At 38.6% G+C, this 17,007-nt stretch overlaps 1 protein-coding gene across 4 annotated transcripts in view; it reads right to left on the bottom strand.

Annotated features, from left to right (window-relative positions):
- Positions 1-4,375: 4,375 nt before the first annotated feature.
- The window catches only part of adgrb3 (adhesion G protein-coupled receptor B3), a 238,882-nt gene continuing 226,250 nt past the window's right edge, over positions 4,376-17,007 (bottom strand). For 3 of the 4 annotated variants that reach the window (XM_067422099.1, XM_067422102.1, XM_067422103.1), the window contains 6 exons: positions 16,546-16,641; positions 14,286-14,325; positions 10,638-11,305; positions 8,543-8,578; positions 7,866-7,970; positions 4,376-5,330 (listed from right to left, as the gene is read on the bottom strand). In XM_067422099.1, coding sequence (XP_067278200.1) covers positions 5,142-5,330; positions 7,866-7,970; positions 8,543-8,578; positions 10,638-11,305; positions 14,286-14,325; positions 16,546-16,641 — 1,134 coding nt within the window. In that variant the 3' untranslated portion in view covers positions 4,376-5,141. The remainder of the gene's footprint in view (positions 5,331-7,865; positions 7,971-8,542; positions 8,579-10,637; positions 11,306-14,285; positions 14,326-16,545; positions 16,642-17,007) is intronic. The other variant, XM_067422100.1, reaches the window with a different exon arrangement.

Below are 17,007 nucleotides of genomic sequence, written 5' to 3'. Positions count from 1 at the left end.
CCGGTAGTCATAAAGGGATGGACATGGTCAGAAACAATGCTCAGGTAGGCTGTGGCATTTAAACAATGCCCAAATGGCACTAAGGGGCCTAAAGTGTGCCAAGAAAACATCCCCCACACCATTACACCACCACCACCAGCCTGTACAGTGATAACAAGGCATGATGGATCCATGTTTTCATTCTGTTTACGCCAAATTCTAACTGCCATCTGAATGTCTCAACAGAAATCAAGACTCATCAGACCAGGCAACATTTTTTCCTGGCAAATTTTAGACTCTTTGTAGTGGAGATGAGTGGTACCCGGTGGGGTCTTCTGCTGTTGTAGCCCATCCACCTCAAGGTTGTGCGTGTTGTCACTAGGCATGTGCCGATATCAATTTTTCAAGTTGCGATTAATTGCTGAAGCTTTTATCACGATATACAATATTATCACGATATTGAAATAAGTTGTAAAAAAAGTGTTGTCATAACATAAGTTTTAAGAACTATTTTTGCAATAACAATGTTTAAATACAATAATACAATGCACCAAAAATATATACAGCTCTGGAAAAAAATTAGGAGCCCACTTAATATTGAGAAATCAATGTTAAGTGGTCTCTTAATTTTTTCCAGATCTGTAAAAGTAGAATTTTTAAACAGATTAAAGTGCAAAAGAATTAGGCTATAAAGATCAACAGGTAACAAATTACAATAAGGTCTCATTATTTAATGCATTCACTAAGATTGAGCAATAGCTACATTTGGTACAGAAAGTATAATGTTTTTGGTAATGTTAGTTAAGAAATACTGATCATTGTTAGTTTCATCTTAGGTCCATTAAAAAAGTTGTTTTGATTTTATTGTTATTAAACAATAACTAAGAAATTAACATTACTTAGAATAATTAATTCTTTATCAGTATTTTTTCATTGTCAGTTTGGTAATAATGAATTAGCATGTTAACTAATGAAGTCGTATGTCTCAAAGTTTTGCTGAACAATAAATAAAAAGGAATCTAATCATTAGGGCATGTTGTAGTCCAGATTAAAACAGAAAAATGTTTAAGTTTGAAAAAAAAAATTGTCTATTGACTATTTGTCTGCCTATTTGCCTACTAGTCTTTAAGTATTAAGTATTTGGTGCTGTGATGAACAACATTGAGATTACAAAAACGAATGGCTGTTTTAAAAACTTCACTAGCGGTTGCTTTTGTTTGCAGGGTTTCCAGGGTAATCGCTGCATTCTGCCGTTCATCTGCTGTCACTGAGAGGCACTTCATTAGCGCGTCTCCTTCACTCGTTCATGTGCTTCTCATTTACACCTGAGCGTGTCCCCTTGACGCAGAATACAGCGGCATTGAGCATTTATACGGTTGATGGGCAAAGTATTCTTGAGTGCATTATAAAAAAAATTATAATTATTAATAAATCATTATTTACGATATTTTGAAGTGCCCACGATAACAATATTGTGCATATTTATTATCGTGATGTATCGCATTACCGAAAATCCGCACATGTCAAGTTGTCACAAATTCTTTGCTGCATACCTCGGTTGTAACGAGTGGTTATTTCAGTCAAAGTTGCTCTTCTATCAGCTTGAATCAGTCGGCCCATTCTCCTCTGACCTCTAGCATCAATAAGGCATTTTCGCCCACAGGACTGCCGCATACTGGATGTTTTTCTGTTTTCACACCATTCTTTGTAAACCCTAGACATGGTTATGTGTGAAAATCCCAGTAACTGAGCAGATTGTGAAATACTCAGACCGGCCCGTCTGGCACCAACAACCATGCCATGCTCAAAATTGCTTAAATCACATTTCTTTCCCATTCTGAGATTCAGTTTGGAGTTCAGGAGTTTGTCTTGACCAGGACCACACCCCTAAAGGCATTGAAGCAACTGCCATGTGATTGGTTAATTAGATAATTGCATTAATGAGAAATTGAACAGGTGTTCCTAATAATAATCCTTTAGATGAGTGTACTTGCAAAGTTACTTCTAGTCAGTAGAATGTTTTTGGCGATCATCAAAATAAAGTGCTAACAGATATTAAAGGTGCAGTGTGTAATATTTATGAGGATCTATTGACCGAAATAGAAAACATAGTTATACAGGTATTGTATTACCTTATATCTTACTAGCAACCTCACTAATACATGCTGTTAAAATTTACTCAGTTTACCTTTAAAGGGACAGTTCACCCAAAATTGAAAATGTTACCATCACTTACTCAACCTTTCTTTCTTTTGTTGAACACAAAAAAAGTTATTTTCAAAAATGTTGGTAATCAAACAGCTGACGGGTAGCCATAGTAGGAAACAACAACAAACAACAAAATTATGCAAGTAAATGGCTATCAACTGTCTGGTTATCAACATTATTCAAAATATATTATTTTGTGTTCAACAGAAGAAACAAACTAATACAGGTTTGGAACAACCTAAGGGTAAGTGATGACAACATTTTCATTTTTGGGTGAACTATCCCTTTAAGTTATAATTCTACTCTAATGACTGATAGTTGACACTTAGGGCCCTATTTTAACGATCTGAAACGCAAGTGTCAAAGCACGAAGCGCAAGTAACTTTGTGGGCAGGTCTCGGCGCTGTTGCCATTTTCCCGGCGGGATAAATGGCTCTTGCGCCCGGCGCAAATCTAAAATGGGTTGGTCTGAAGTAGCTTCATTATTCATAGGTGTGGTTTGGGCGTAACGTGAATAAACCAATCAGAGCGGCATCCAACATTCCCTTTAAAAGCAGGTGCGCAAGTTCCATTATGGATTGCTATTATTATGGCGTATTTACCAGATGTCCTTCTATACATCTATGTCTTGCCACTATTGGGCAAACCGGTCTGATCCTTAATTACTACAATTAGCCGGAATAATTTGTAAGCTAGATTTATGCCAATTTTTCACATCTTCGTGGCACACCACAATGATTTCCGTCATCTCATGTGTTAATATTTTTTTAGTGTAACAATTTATGATTTGCAAAACTAACTGTTGCATCTGTGTAGATTACATGAGCAAAGTGTATGAGATATACATTATGGTTAAGCATGCGCCCTTAAAATAGCAGAATGACAACAACGCGCCACTGACTTTAGACTAGTTTTGTTTCTGGTCAGTGGCGCAATTGTTTAATGGAACAGCAAAATAGCACCAGGGATTGTTTACGCCGGAACACACCTCCTTTTTTGCACTGAACCGCCCAGGGAGTGCAAGTTCATTCACTAGTTTAGCGACGTGCTTCTGTGGAGGGAAAAGCGCGCTTTGCGCGGGTGCAAAATAGGAATGACACATGGTGTACAAAGTAAATTGCGCTGAGTGCAAGATAGGGCCCTTAAAGTGTGTCCCAATTTGTGAAACGAAGTGTGGGACGTTGGACACTTCATGCACTCAACTGCCACAACTTAAGTTATCTACTAGATTGGAAGGGGCTATCAGACTCCAATGTTGAATGACAAAATAACTTTATAACATTCATACGCTACACAGTTGAGTACATAATGCATAAGTAGTGCAAAGTGAGCATCTCCAAAACTGCAGCTCTCATGAGGTGTTCCCGGTCTGCAGTGGTCATTATCAATCAAAAGTGGTCCAAGGATGGAACAGTGGTGAACCAGTGAAAGGGTCATGGGCGGCCAAGGCTCATTTATGCACGTGGGGAGCGAAGGCTGACCCGTGTGGTCTGATCAAACAGACGAGCTACTGTATCTCAAATGCTGGTTCTAAAAGAAATCTCGTAATACACAGTGCATCACCGTTTGTTGCATATGGGGCTGCTTAGCATTGAGTACTACATAGTGTATAAGTAGTGCAAAGTGTATAGCGGAACTATATAATTAGCAGAATGTTACCTTAACATGGACATTTTTCAAAAATGTTTTGTAGATTTTCTGGTTTGATTCTCTCCATCCTGTATGGTCATCAGCTGATAGCATAATTACACATAAGGTACACCATATGCAGAACTCAGAACACCAAATCGTTATTCAGAAGTGACTACACTTTGTTATTTTTAGCTCCGCTGTGCTTTTTATATAGTCATCGATGAACACAACTCTCCCTTTCCACTAACAGCCGTTTAAAATACCCTGTTGTTATTTGCCCTTAGGACCGACAAATCACTATATAGCATTTTTCTGCTGCCGTTGAAGGAAGGACCTTGAGAATGAGATTTTGGGATTCATGTGTCCAGAAAAAGGCATCAGCAGAGACACGTAGCACGACACAGGAGTAAGTTGACAAGTTCTCTGAAGCAGTACGAACATATTTCCTCTTTTATTTACATTCCTTTTTCAAATGTTAACATTTTTCGCTATAACTCTCTCATCAAGTTGGCATTTTCTCTTTTCTCATTAAAATAAACTTGGCACAAGTAAAACATATGTAGACAAAAGTTTTATTTACACCATACAACATTTTTGATTTTTAAATATTTTATACAGGGCTGCAGATGAGAGAGCTTTACTGAGCTTCCAGGCAGATTCTGCAGTATTAAAGTTTTGAAATATATTATTCATAAAAAAGTGAGTATTACCTTTATTGCATTTAAAGCAATGAAGAATGTAGCTTGACAAACATTCATTTTTAAATGACAGAAAAAAATCCTCTTTGCCTCTTAATAGTTTTGTCTTTTCATATTATAAAGTAAAAAGTGTAGTCATGGCCAAACGGACTTTGTTATAAACTTTTTAAAAACCTGCTCAAGTATATACATTGTGTTCCCGGGCTCGTCTCCCGCCGAACAAAAAACCCAACCCAACCGCCGCTCGTGGGTGGACGTCACGTCGTGTCGTTTTTTTTTCTCTTTGAGGTCTCGTCTGGAAAGATAGCGCTTTCGGAACCGAATATTTTCCAAGTGGTACTTTTGAAACACATGATGTTTGATATTGTACATGTCTGCCCCCACTAAATACACGAGTGAGAATACAAAAAAAAAGATAACACAGATGTTTTTTTGTCTTTTTCTAACATCTTTTATCCGTCCTTCTTCCTTTTTTTTGAAATCTTATTGGCACATATTGTCCCTGCTATACTCCTAGAATCCAGATATGTCTTTCCAAGGCTGCATGAAAAGTCTTCTGCTTTTTTTGTTCAGTGCAAAATATGTCCACCTTCATCCGCGTCCCTGCTAACGCTTCATTATTCCTCAGACTTCTGTCTGAAAGTCTCCCTCCTGGACGTCCAAAGGGAGGCTGACACACTTTTCCCACTCAGCGTTAGTCATCTCCAGAGAGTTCTTTGTGTCTGATTCTAGTACATTCATTGTGGCGTAGTTCTGATATTCACTTGCCGGGTTGAAGCTCTCCCAAGGGTTCTTGTTTGCCATTGCCTTGTCCTACGGAAAAGGACGAGAAGGCGCCGTGTTAGAAACATTCTCAATAGGGTTACTCGTAGTGATACTGTCAAACGTAGAAAGTTGCACACAGACATGAATCATCAAGCTTTAATTCATGTTCTCTTACAGTTACCCTAAAAATATCAGGACACTTCAAATATATGAAAGTCATCGCATTAGATACAAATTATCAATCCAGGTGGCCAACAAATGACGCTGTGCATGTGCGGTCTTTCTTGAAAATAAATGTCATGTCACTTGGTTTGATAGTTCGCCAACTCATGCAGACATTCATACATTTATGTCCCAAAAACATTTTTGGGACCGCTGCACATACACATCCAGAGCTCAATGATCAAAGTGTTTGACCTGACAGCATGTTTGGAGTGTTTCCAGATTCAGGAACATCTCAGATTTTTCAAGTGAATAAAAACACAGGATCATTTCTTTCAGTGGTTGGTTACTAAGCAACAGGCAGTGAGTGGCAAAGTTCTGCAGAGCTGATTGAACATGGGTAAAACGGAGTAACACGTGACCAAGTGGGCACATTGCCAGAAGCTACGACTATGCCTGCCATAAACATGCATTGCTAACACAGTACAATAAGGTTCAATTTATTAACATCAGCTAATGCATTATAAAGAATGAACCATTTTTAAGGTTAACTTATAAATCTAATTGTTCATTAGCAATTTATGTTCTTTCATAATGCGTACAACTTGAATGTATGTATAAATTAGCATAAATGCAGGAGAGGACTATTTCATTGCTAGTTCGTTATGCGTAATGCATTAGTTAATAATCAGTTAAGTATAGAGCCTCATTGTAAAGTGTTACCAATGCATTTTGTCCCTGCGTTTGCGTCTGATTGCACTTAGCTGAACAAAATGGAAATGCCACTTAAACACTATATTAGGGATTGCATTAAACAGAAATGTCCCATCTTTGATGGATAATTCAAAATGATTTCCATCATATTAACTGCTTAAAAAGCATTTGGTCTGTTTCCTGCTTTAGAAACATTCTCACAGTAAAGAATGCTTAATGCATAACAAGTGATTGAAAGATGCGAAAATAATGTTTTAAAGCACCTTTGTGAGATTTTGACATTGGATAAACAGTCAAATTTGTAATAAATCATGGCGTATTTGTTGTGACCATATCACAAGACCTGCATTGAATATGATTAGAATGCGATTTCAGTGATCCGATCACAGTGCATCTTGAATGCATCGGCTTTTATCGAGTTCAAGATAAAAAATAAAAAAAACAGGCTAATAGCAAACTCAAAAAAATATCTTCTTTGATTATCAAAGTGAACCTTACAGTGCCAATAAGCTGGAGAATGTCTCACAAAAATAGCTGCATTTCCACTGCAGGAACTTTCCCCAGGAAGTAGGGACTTTGGGGTGGTACTCTGTGTGTTTCAACCCCAGGAACCAGGGTAAAAATAAAGTTCCGGGTAAATATTTCCCCTGCCAAATGGCCCTGCTCGCGAGGTAGTACTTTTCCAAAGTTCAGGAACTTTCGAGGGTGGGACTTGGGCGCTGAATGTGCTGATTGGTTGAGGTTCGTTCTGCGTTCAGTAAATAGTCTTGCTCTTTCTCTGATGGCACGCATTCGTCTCAGCCATCGCACAGTCAATAATGTCCGTAATAGCTGATAATAACATAAATCTAGCTTTACAAGCTTTCAAAATACGCTTTAGAATAAGTTCTCTTTTTTGCCATTTTGTTAATTTTAGTTTAGCTCTTTAGTACTTAACCAGAAAAAGAAGCACAGCTTGAATCACCTCCATACTTGTTTTTGTTGCAGACAGTGTCGCGCAAAAATGATTACGGTCCGTCGCTGACCGGGAGGAGCAGTTGCGCGCAGTCCTACATCGCCGGACTAATTTGCCTAATCTTCACAGTACTTTAGACCGCGGTGGAAACGCAGACAGTAGCAGGTCTGGGGGGGAAAACGTTCCTGTAAAAAAAGTTCCTAGTAAAAATTGTTCCGGGTAATTCCGGTGTAAACGGGGTTTATGACACTGAACGCTTCTACATGGTGCTAGACGGTGGAATGCAGTTGTGTCGCAATTGGCCTGCTCTAATCTAATAGTCCAACCGGCCTTACAATTGCAAATCATTTGAAAGCACAGAGAACCTCTCCAATATCTGCAGCAAATCAAGTGTTTTTGGTCCCGTGCATTCGCCAAGCAGTGATTTGCCAATAGAAAAATGAAATAATAAGCATGTTAGCAGCTCATGGCCTTGTGTTTGAATGAGTGCATGAGCATGGATCACAATGACGGCTCAGTCGCTCTTCCTCTCTCTCATCCCTTAATACCTCCTCTTCCACCCCCTCGGGGCAGGCGGCGTGCTATTTTTCCACATGAATACATTGGGTGGATAACTATTAATTCCTTCAGTCGCTCACTTCCTGTGCGCAAGAGTGGGGCGCCACGAAAAGGCACAGCTAAACATAGACAACGCGGCACCCCCCCCGGTACTCGGTAATGAGACTCACTGAACCCCGGTTCCTGTTACTCACCATGCCGCCCATATTTGGTATGTCTCGAAATCGGTCCAGGGTTTGAAATTTCTGATTGAGTTCCTGGAACAGCTCCATATGCCTTTTCCTGGTGTGCATGACTTTCTGCAATGGCAAGGGTAGGAAGGAGGAGGGGAGGGGAAGGGGTGGGATTTGGAGTTCAGTCAAGCTGAGAACCAGAACTTTGCAACAGGAAAAAACCTGGCTACTTTCAAAGAATTTATCACTGTATAAAAACGCCGTGCTCACCCTGCAAATTTGGCTGAATTCTATGACAAGGTTATGACAAACGGCACTGGCATATATGAAGGGTCAGTGGTAGCACTTGACATTCAATTTCAGTTTTTTGGTAAAGGGCTGAAACGCTCTAGGGGATACTGCAAGTGACCTTAAAAATGTGAAAATATACAGGCTATTTTTTTGATTTTCAGCTTGAAGTCAAGGGATGTAAAAGGATAAAATGGGAATATGTGGTGGCTGACAGCATTGCTTTTATGCTAAACCACACAACGCTTTATAAATCGCAGTTGTGTCAGGACATGCTACTCCAATAAGCTTAAGTGCTACACAAAGTAGTTGTAAATTAAAGGGGCGAAACACAAACGCAACAAATGGCCCTTCGCTTGGTGCAACAAAGGCCTGACGCATGCAATTCGCCAAGCAGAGGTTTCACTCACCTCGAAATCTAGATCCTGGTACCTCGACTTTCTTCTCTGTAAAACCAAGACAGAAAGACAAACAAAAAATAATGTTGTTGCATATTACAAAACCTAGAGAAATAATTCTGTTGAATATGAAATTTGTTCCTGTCTCTAAGACACACAAACATGTATTTTCCTTGCACATCAGAGCTAGACTTGTATGCCTTCAAGCTTTTGGCAGGAATCAGCTGTGAATCTGCTTCAAAAGTGTTTTTCACTCAAGGCAGCCGGTCGATAACTGCTTTTCAATATTTCAGTAATGATGAGAGGTCAAAATGTCTAACGGTGCCTCTGCAAAACTCAGCATAAGACAAACTCGACATAAGTATGTAAATGCTTGACCCATGGCACATACTTCACTCAAAAGAGGATATTGTGAAAAAAAGTTAGGGTTTGAACAACATTTAACCACTTTGACTCGGACATTTTACATATTAAACATATGGACATTATAATATTTACATATTAAAAGATATTGGAATGTGCAGAAGAGGGATATTTATCTAAATATCTTTTGCGATCTGCAAAAGAAAGTCATGCCGGTCTGGAGTAAATGGTAACAGTTTTGGGGTGGAATCTCCCTTTAAAGTTGCTTGACATTAAAATTTGCTCTATTTTTGTATAATTTCAATTTTTCATCAAAATGTCTCAACTTGATCTTCCCGCGAAACGACAGACTTGTGTCTGGTGATGAATTCCAGACGTCTCCAATCATTTAGTCTGCTTAAAGGGTTAGTTCACCCAAGAATGAAAATTCGTTCGACACCCGTAAGACCTTTGTTCATCTTCAGACACAAATGAAGATATTTTTGTTAAAATACGATGGCTCAGGCCTTCATTGACACCAATGTAATTTCCTCTCTCAAGACCCATAAAAGGCACTAAAAAGTCACGTAATTTCAACAGTTTGGATGTTTGACACGCGATCCGAATCATGAATCGATACACTGATTCATAACGATTCAAAGTTTTGCGCACAAAAACTATTCTCATCGCTTCATAAAAAGATTGTAGAGCCACTGTAGTGACATGGACTTTGTAACGACGTCTTTAGTGCCTTTTATGGGTCTTGAGAGAGGAAATGTCACTTCAGTGTCAATGAAGGCCTTTCTGAGCCATCGGATTTCAACAAAAATATCTTCATCTGTGTCTTACGGGTGAGGGGGAGTAATTAATGACCGAATTTTGAACTAACACTTTAAACTGACCCTTTCTTAAAATCGATCAGCCTCCATCCAATCAACCACCAATGGACAAAACCAATAGCCTAGAAACCTAGCAAATCTAATCTGCTCGCGAGTGTCGTCTAGCAAATTTCAATATCCATCTGAGCTGTAAACGCCAAACTCTTGACGGTCCAACCACATCGTGTATAGATTCGATGGGCGGGGCTTAACATAATGACGCCAGAGTTGCGTTTGCGTGCTTCTAGTAAACACAGAAACTGGTGAACGGCGGTCATTCGAATCAGCTTTGACTGCGAATCTGGAAGACTTGGAATTAAGCTTTTATCTGAGAAAAGAACGGCACTGAAGTAATTCTTAAAAAGGGAAGATGTGTTCTGAGTTTTGCTGACCGGATACGGCGAACGTTTAATCTTATCAACCAGCTCTGCTTCACCTTTATTGCTCTGGTTGGTTGCAGCACTGGTAGCTCTATCCTATCGCGTGCAGAGGGAGTTTGAAAGACAACCGTTTATCCCGCCCCTCGGATTGAGCCCTGTCAATGGTGAGTTTCCACATCTTGATGTGGGTCTGGCTTGTCAGGCTACTAAACCAATCAAAATACGTAAAAAAAGATATCTGGCTACCTAAATTCTTCTGGGGGGATTAAGCCAATTTTCTGGGAAACTGCTTTAAAAAGAGCCAATAAAAATGACTTGACTTAAACTTGCTCAGCAACGCACTTATGGCAAAAGTACTCTAGCACTGCATTATGAATTGCGCTCTTTAGTACGTATCGGTATGCAACATTGAGTAATATCATAGCTAGAAGCCTCTGCATTAATGTACTTGTGTAAAGTATGTTTCTGCCTAAATGTTTACACCCAAGGCTGGATTCGAAGTCGCACCTCTAAAGAGCTCATTGATATAGTTGAACCGGTTTCACTCCGCGACAACCCTCCGCTCTCCTCCATTTCTGCCAGGAAGTTCTTCACAGCCGTACGTGGCTCGAAGGGAAGATTCTGCATGTGTTCGGCCTGGACAGGGTACTGCTGTTCCATTCCCATGTGGTCCATCCCAGAGTGGCCGAGGTTAAACTCTGCGCCCATCTTGTAATGCATCAGCCTGTCGTGTGACAGAGAGTCCATAGTCATGCTCATCTTGCTGTCCTCCTTCAGCAGGGTGGGAACACTGCTGGACCCGGCCGCCGAAACTGCGGAACCGCGAGGCATGACGATGTAGTCCGTCTCCATCTGTCCCGACTGGGGGTGGCCACTCAGGTCGTGGGCACTCAGTTCCTGCTCGCTCTGCCTGGAGCCATCGTCCGTACACAGGTATACCGTCCGCCGCATATCTGCTGTGCTGTCCAAACACTGCTCTCCCAGATCGCCCAAGCCCATGGACATGTGGAGTCCAGACGGCTGCTGGATGAGGACTTTAGACATGATGTTGCCAGGCAACGTGGAGTAATTGAGCCCCTCAGGACCTTTCTCTTCCTCCTCATCATTGAGAGAGATGCGGGAGAGGGTGCCGGTGATGGTGGCCGCTCGACAGGAGCCCATGTCTTTGTGGAGGGCTGTGGGTAGAAGGAATATCATTAGTAAAAATGTGTGATGCAAAAACATACACTGTGCTTTAAATGTTGATAAAGAACTGATTTAAAAGTTGATAAGCACAGCAACTTAGCCAATTAGAAGATTCCAATTATTGGATCCAACTAACATATTCAACAACCTAGTGAGAGTTTATGTTGACCCTATGCCCCAAAAACAAGTGACTAACTTATAAAGCTACAATTCCAGCTGTGAAAAATAAATAAAAATAAGGTAGATTCAAAAGAGAATACCGATTATACTTTATTTTGAATATCCACTAGACATTAAAGTAACTGATTACTGATATTTTCAGTAGGGACTATCCATACTCAAGCCATATACCCCCTTACAACACCTGCTGTTGTAGAAATGTGTCCATATTTAGACTGGATTGATTCTTTTCACCTGAAAGAGCTACACACATCTCCAGATGCAATGTCAGAAGAAGCATCAGCACTCTGAGAACAGTCTGTCCTCTGCAGCACAACTCTATCTCTACAGATCCATAAGGGAATTACTGCCACTGTTCATAACAGAAAAACAAGGAGACCAGAGGACAACAACGCCTGCTTAAAAATCCTCCAGCTCTGAGGGTAGTCCACACTAATGCATCACACAACATGGCGCCTATAGAGCGTAGATGAATACTGATAGAAGAATGCAGAAAGTGCTTCAGGCCCAGGACAAGGACTCTCGGGGTGAATCTCATGAAATCTGTCAACATGTCCTTATCATATAACACCCATTAGTGTTAGTGTATATACTGTATGGTAACACTTTAGTTTCGGGTCCAATTCTCACTATTAACTAGTTGCTTATTAGCATGCATATCACTAGGATATTGGCTGTTTATTAGTACTTATAAAGCACATATTAATGCCTTGTTCTGCTTGATCATACTTCACATCCCTTAATCCCACCAATACCTTAACTACATATTGAGTAGTAATTAGGAGTTTATTGAAGCAAAAGTCATAGTTAATAGCTTGTTAATAGTGAGAATTGGACCCTAAACTAAAGTGTGATGTGGCCAATTGGGTGACAGGTGGATTGCCGCTGCTAAAAACAGGCACCTCAGCTCCACCGACATCCTGCCTCTTGGCCCATTTTCATTTATCTGGGAGTGACACGCTGCCAAGATGGCAACGGCCGGCTCAGCCCACTTTGGGCTTCAAAAATGCTCTTCAGAAACCTACGGGTAACGTCACGGACACTATGTCCGTTGTTTTATACAGTCTGTTTGCCTCCCAATTCTCATTTTTAAAATGCAAAATTAATATATTTTTTAAATACATTTAGAATTTAAATGAATATGTAAATGGTTTGTACAATTTTTTTACTGTAAAAAAAATACATTATAATAAAATAAAATAAAAATAAAGTGTTGTATGTTAACATAAAAAATATAAATAAATAAATGATAAAAATAAATGAATAATTATTTCTATTTTTATATGTAGGAATAAAATATGACCTGATTTTCATGAGACTCGCCCTTGTTTTTGGTAGTTTAAGTAAAACCTTGGATTAAAGTTTTATTATGCTGTCTTAATGAAGGACACATCATGTCACACAATATCACCTCTGAGCTTATCTTAATCCAGTTTTAATAAAGAACACTAGAGTCTAAGCGCTGTTAGATCACACTTCATTTCAAAACAAAAACAAAAGGGTTAGTAAATTGTGTTACTTGCATTTCAGGGCTACAGTGTAGGCTAATTATCTGATTTACTGTGTGCTTGTTCCTCAACTGTCGTTTACATTTTATTTATTTAAATAGCATTTTTCCATAAGTGAAGATTCGCCACAAAAACAAAAAATAACAACATTCAAACAACTTTCATGACATCGGATTATGCAGTTAAGGTACTTTAATGCTCATATCGATGTCAAAATGAGCTCTGGCTGTGAGAAATGACAGGAAATTTGATCAGTTGGTCGGTTTCTATTTATGTGGCGCCACACTGTGTAGCCCCACCCATAGTGAAATCTAATTGGTCTTAATCCCACACATAACTCTCTAACTGACTGTGCTTGTGTTGTATCATGCAACATTTTCGCCTTCCGTGCAGCCAGACAAATGTGGAAATGTGATAAGAGCCACCATGTTGTCTAGGGGCATAACGTTGCTACATTAAAACGGAAAAATGGCTCTAATGACGACTTCATGCTGTTTTGAACTTTGCTGGCTGGATTTCAGAAGAATAGCATTTTTTTTAAACAACATTTTTTCAGTATAACAATAAATCTATTCTGTCTAGACCTTGAAACAAAAATCTTGTTTTGAACGAATTTCAAGGGACTAAAAAACTTCATTGTTCTTAACCAACCGTTTACTTAGGGGAGACAATTAAACAGAACACTCATGGGTTCATGTTTATTCCATACGGCAGCTTTTATAAAGAGGAACTAAAGATGAAAGAGAATAACAAATGTGGAATAATATAATTATGATCAATTATGATTTTGATGTGTACAAGATCAATATAGGAACATCTTTGAATATATATATATATATATATATATATATATATATATATATATATATATATATATATTATATATATATATAATTTTTTTTTTTTTACAAAAAACGTGTTTTACGAAACTTTAAAGCCTGACATTGCCAGCACATTTGTGTGATTAATAATTTAAACAACATTACATACAATTTAATTAGGTTTATATATTAATACAATGAAAGAAATATGCAAAGTCCATGAATTTAACATTCTGTGAAACTAAAAAGAGTCCAAAATGTCCAAACATATTTAGCTACAACAACAACAACAAAAAAAACACTTTGTCTATGAAAACGACATGTATGATTCTCCTGGTACCACTGGGACTTCTCTATGATTCTAATGTGCAACCCGAATGTTTATTCTCTTGTGCCTTTTTTGCCCCAGGAGAGTAGAAGTAATTAGGAAACGCATTAATAGTGCACCATCTGTTTCTTACCTGATCGACATGCGATGTCCACGTCTTTCTCGAAATCCGTCTGTGAAAAAAAAAGAGAAGCAGACAAAGCCATTGTAAAATTAGACATGCATGAGAAGTTCCATTTGGACAGTACTAAAACCTAAAAACCAAAGCTTTAGTTTAACTTTGACAGTCCCAGACATAAAAGCATTTTCCCGTCTAATCGACTATGTGGAATCAGAATAATAGATCAGTTAGGTAATAAAGTCTAACATATCTATGCTATCATGGGTTATTCTCAAATCGTATGACTTTGCTGGCTTGTGTCTGCAGTCTAACCACGTCCCATAGCCTCACAGAGAAAACAGTCGTCTGTCAAAAACATTTATAAATAGATCAGATTATTCAGGTATCACAATAGAGGAGACATCGACCCTGGCGAATCAAAGACAGTGTGCAGATTGGAGGCCTCATTATAGAGAAATGCTTCTAGTTAAGAAACTTTAAATCAAAACATAAATGAGAACTGTGATCATTATGTGCCAGTGGTTCTTTGCGGGTCACACATCTCCGGAACCATTTTAACAGCAATTACTCCCTCAAGAAACTGAAGGATGAGAGGCCGGTGTGAAATATGAAAAATGGGTCCCATCTGAGAAAGCCAAAGGACATGATTTGCTCGTATTAATTAAGCTAAGATGATTTTCCATATTAACTTAGGGTCTTTACAGATAACTTGGATTTGATTTAATATTTTTACGCTGCCTTTGACATTTTTTGGATCTTTTTGAATCTCTCAGGTTTCATAAAAAATATCTTCATTTGTATTTGGAAGTTGAACGGAAATCTAACAAGAGGGTGACAGAGTTTACATTTTTGGGGTGGTTTATCTTACCTTAAGTCTTTGATAAATTATATCGCAAATCACATTGTTTACATATTGTTGAATTTTTATATCGTGATATAACAATGTATCGCTACACCCCTAGTCATAACTGTGTAAACAATAATGGTCCTTGCTCACCAAGTCTGACATCTGGATCTGAATTGTCAAAACACCTCTCAAAATGCTTGCTACAGATGCAATAAATGCAGAAGACGGACAAAAGTTTCGGAGGCAGTGTGTAAATGTGATTGACACAACGTGAGGTCGTATTTATTTTTTAATGTGCAAAATATTTGGACAAGAACACTTTACACTGCATTCACACAGGGTGTCGGCGTTAAAGGGTTAGTTGACCCAAAAATGAAATTGATGTAATTAATGACTCACCCTAATGTCGTTCCACACCCGTAAGACCTCCGTTCATCTTCAGACACAGTTTAAGATATTTTAGATTTAGTCCGAGAGCTTTCTGTTCCTCCATTGAATGTATGCACACTATACTGTCCATGTCCAGAAAGGGAATAAAAACATCATCAAAGTAGTCCATATGTGACATCAGTTAGTTAATTAGAATCTCTTGAAGCATCAAAAATACATTTTGGTCCAAAAATATCAAAAACTACGAATCTGCTGATTCATAACTGTCCAAATTTTTGTGTGTGGCAAGAAAACAAACAGAAGAGAAGACAATGCTGAATAAAGTCGTCGTTTTTGTTATTTTTGGATCAAAATGTATTTTCGGTGCTTCAGGATATTCTAATTAACTAACTGATGTCACATATGGACTACTTTGATGATGTTTGTATTCCCTTTCTGGACATGGACAGTATAGTGTGCATACGTTCAATGGAGAAACAGAAAGCTCTCGGTCTAAATATAAAATATCTTAAACTGTGTTCCGAATATGAACGGAGGTCTTACAGGTGTGGAACGACATTAGGGTAAGTAATTATTGAAAGAATTTTAATTTTTGGATCAACTAACCCTTTAACGCTTCTCATTTACTTTGAATGGGTGGTCATGTGTTGCTGAACTGAATTGTGGGTTCAGTCACGTCAGTGCAGGCTTCAGCCAATCAGATCGCCTATGCAAATACCCCAGCGCAAACGCTAGCCAACTGCGTTTATGCAAAACCAGAAAAGTAATGTAATTGGCTGTTTTCACTATGACGAATTAAACTTCAGACACGCCCTCTGTCAAGCGCAGACGCACCGTGTTAATGCAGCATAACACTGTATAAAAAAGACTCATACCAGAGAAAAGCACTCTATTTAATTTCAAGAGACTGTGAGAGGTCAAAGCACATACATCTAATAGCATCATGCCATATGCAAATGTTTTATGAGAAGAGCATATAACAGCTGTTACTGTACAGTGTAAGAATACTAAACTCTCAGGTGTCTTGTTTCTTACCATGATCTGTGCATGCCCGTTGGGGAACGTCCCAGTCGCGTCAGCATTAATGGGGTCTTGACAGTTTCTTAGGCGACATCTGAAGGCATCTTGAACCTGTGAACCATCATATTAGTCATTGTTGAGCCACAGCAACAACATCTGCTATCATAATGTACAAAACATAACAGAGAGACAGAGATTGCTTAAGGATTTGGTTGGAATGATTTTTGAATAAGAGTAGTCTCTTCTGCTTATCGAGGCTGCTGTCATTGGACCAGAAATTGATCAGAAATCATTAAATATTATTACTGTTTTTATGTTAGTATTTTTTTCCAAAATGAATGTATTGATTTTAACATACAGATTTGATGCTCAAAAAACATTTAATGTGATTATGAATGATTCATATTTTTGTAGCCGTAATAATTTTTTTTAGGATTCTTTGATAAATAGAAAATGTAAGAACATAATTTAATTAAA

The sequence above is a fragment of the Pseudorasbora parva genome, chromosome 17, assembly GCF_024679245.1.
Source record: "Pseudorasbora parva isolate DD20220531a chromosome 17, ASM2467924v1, whole genome shotgun sequence".
NCBI lineage: Eukaryota > Metazoa > Chordata > Actinopteri > Cypriniformes > Gobionidae > Pseudorasbora > Pseudorasbora parva.
Note: the sequence above shows the minus strand (reverse complement) of the source record. Positions and strands in the feature narration are given on the sequence as shown.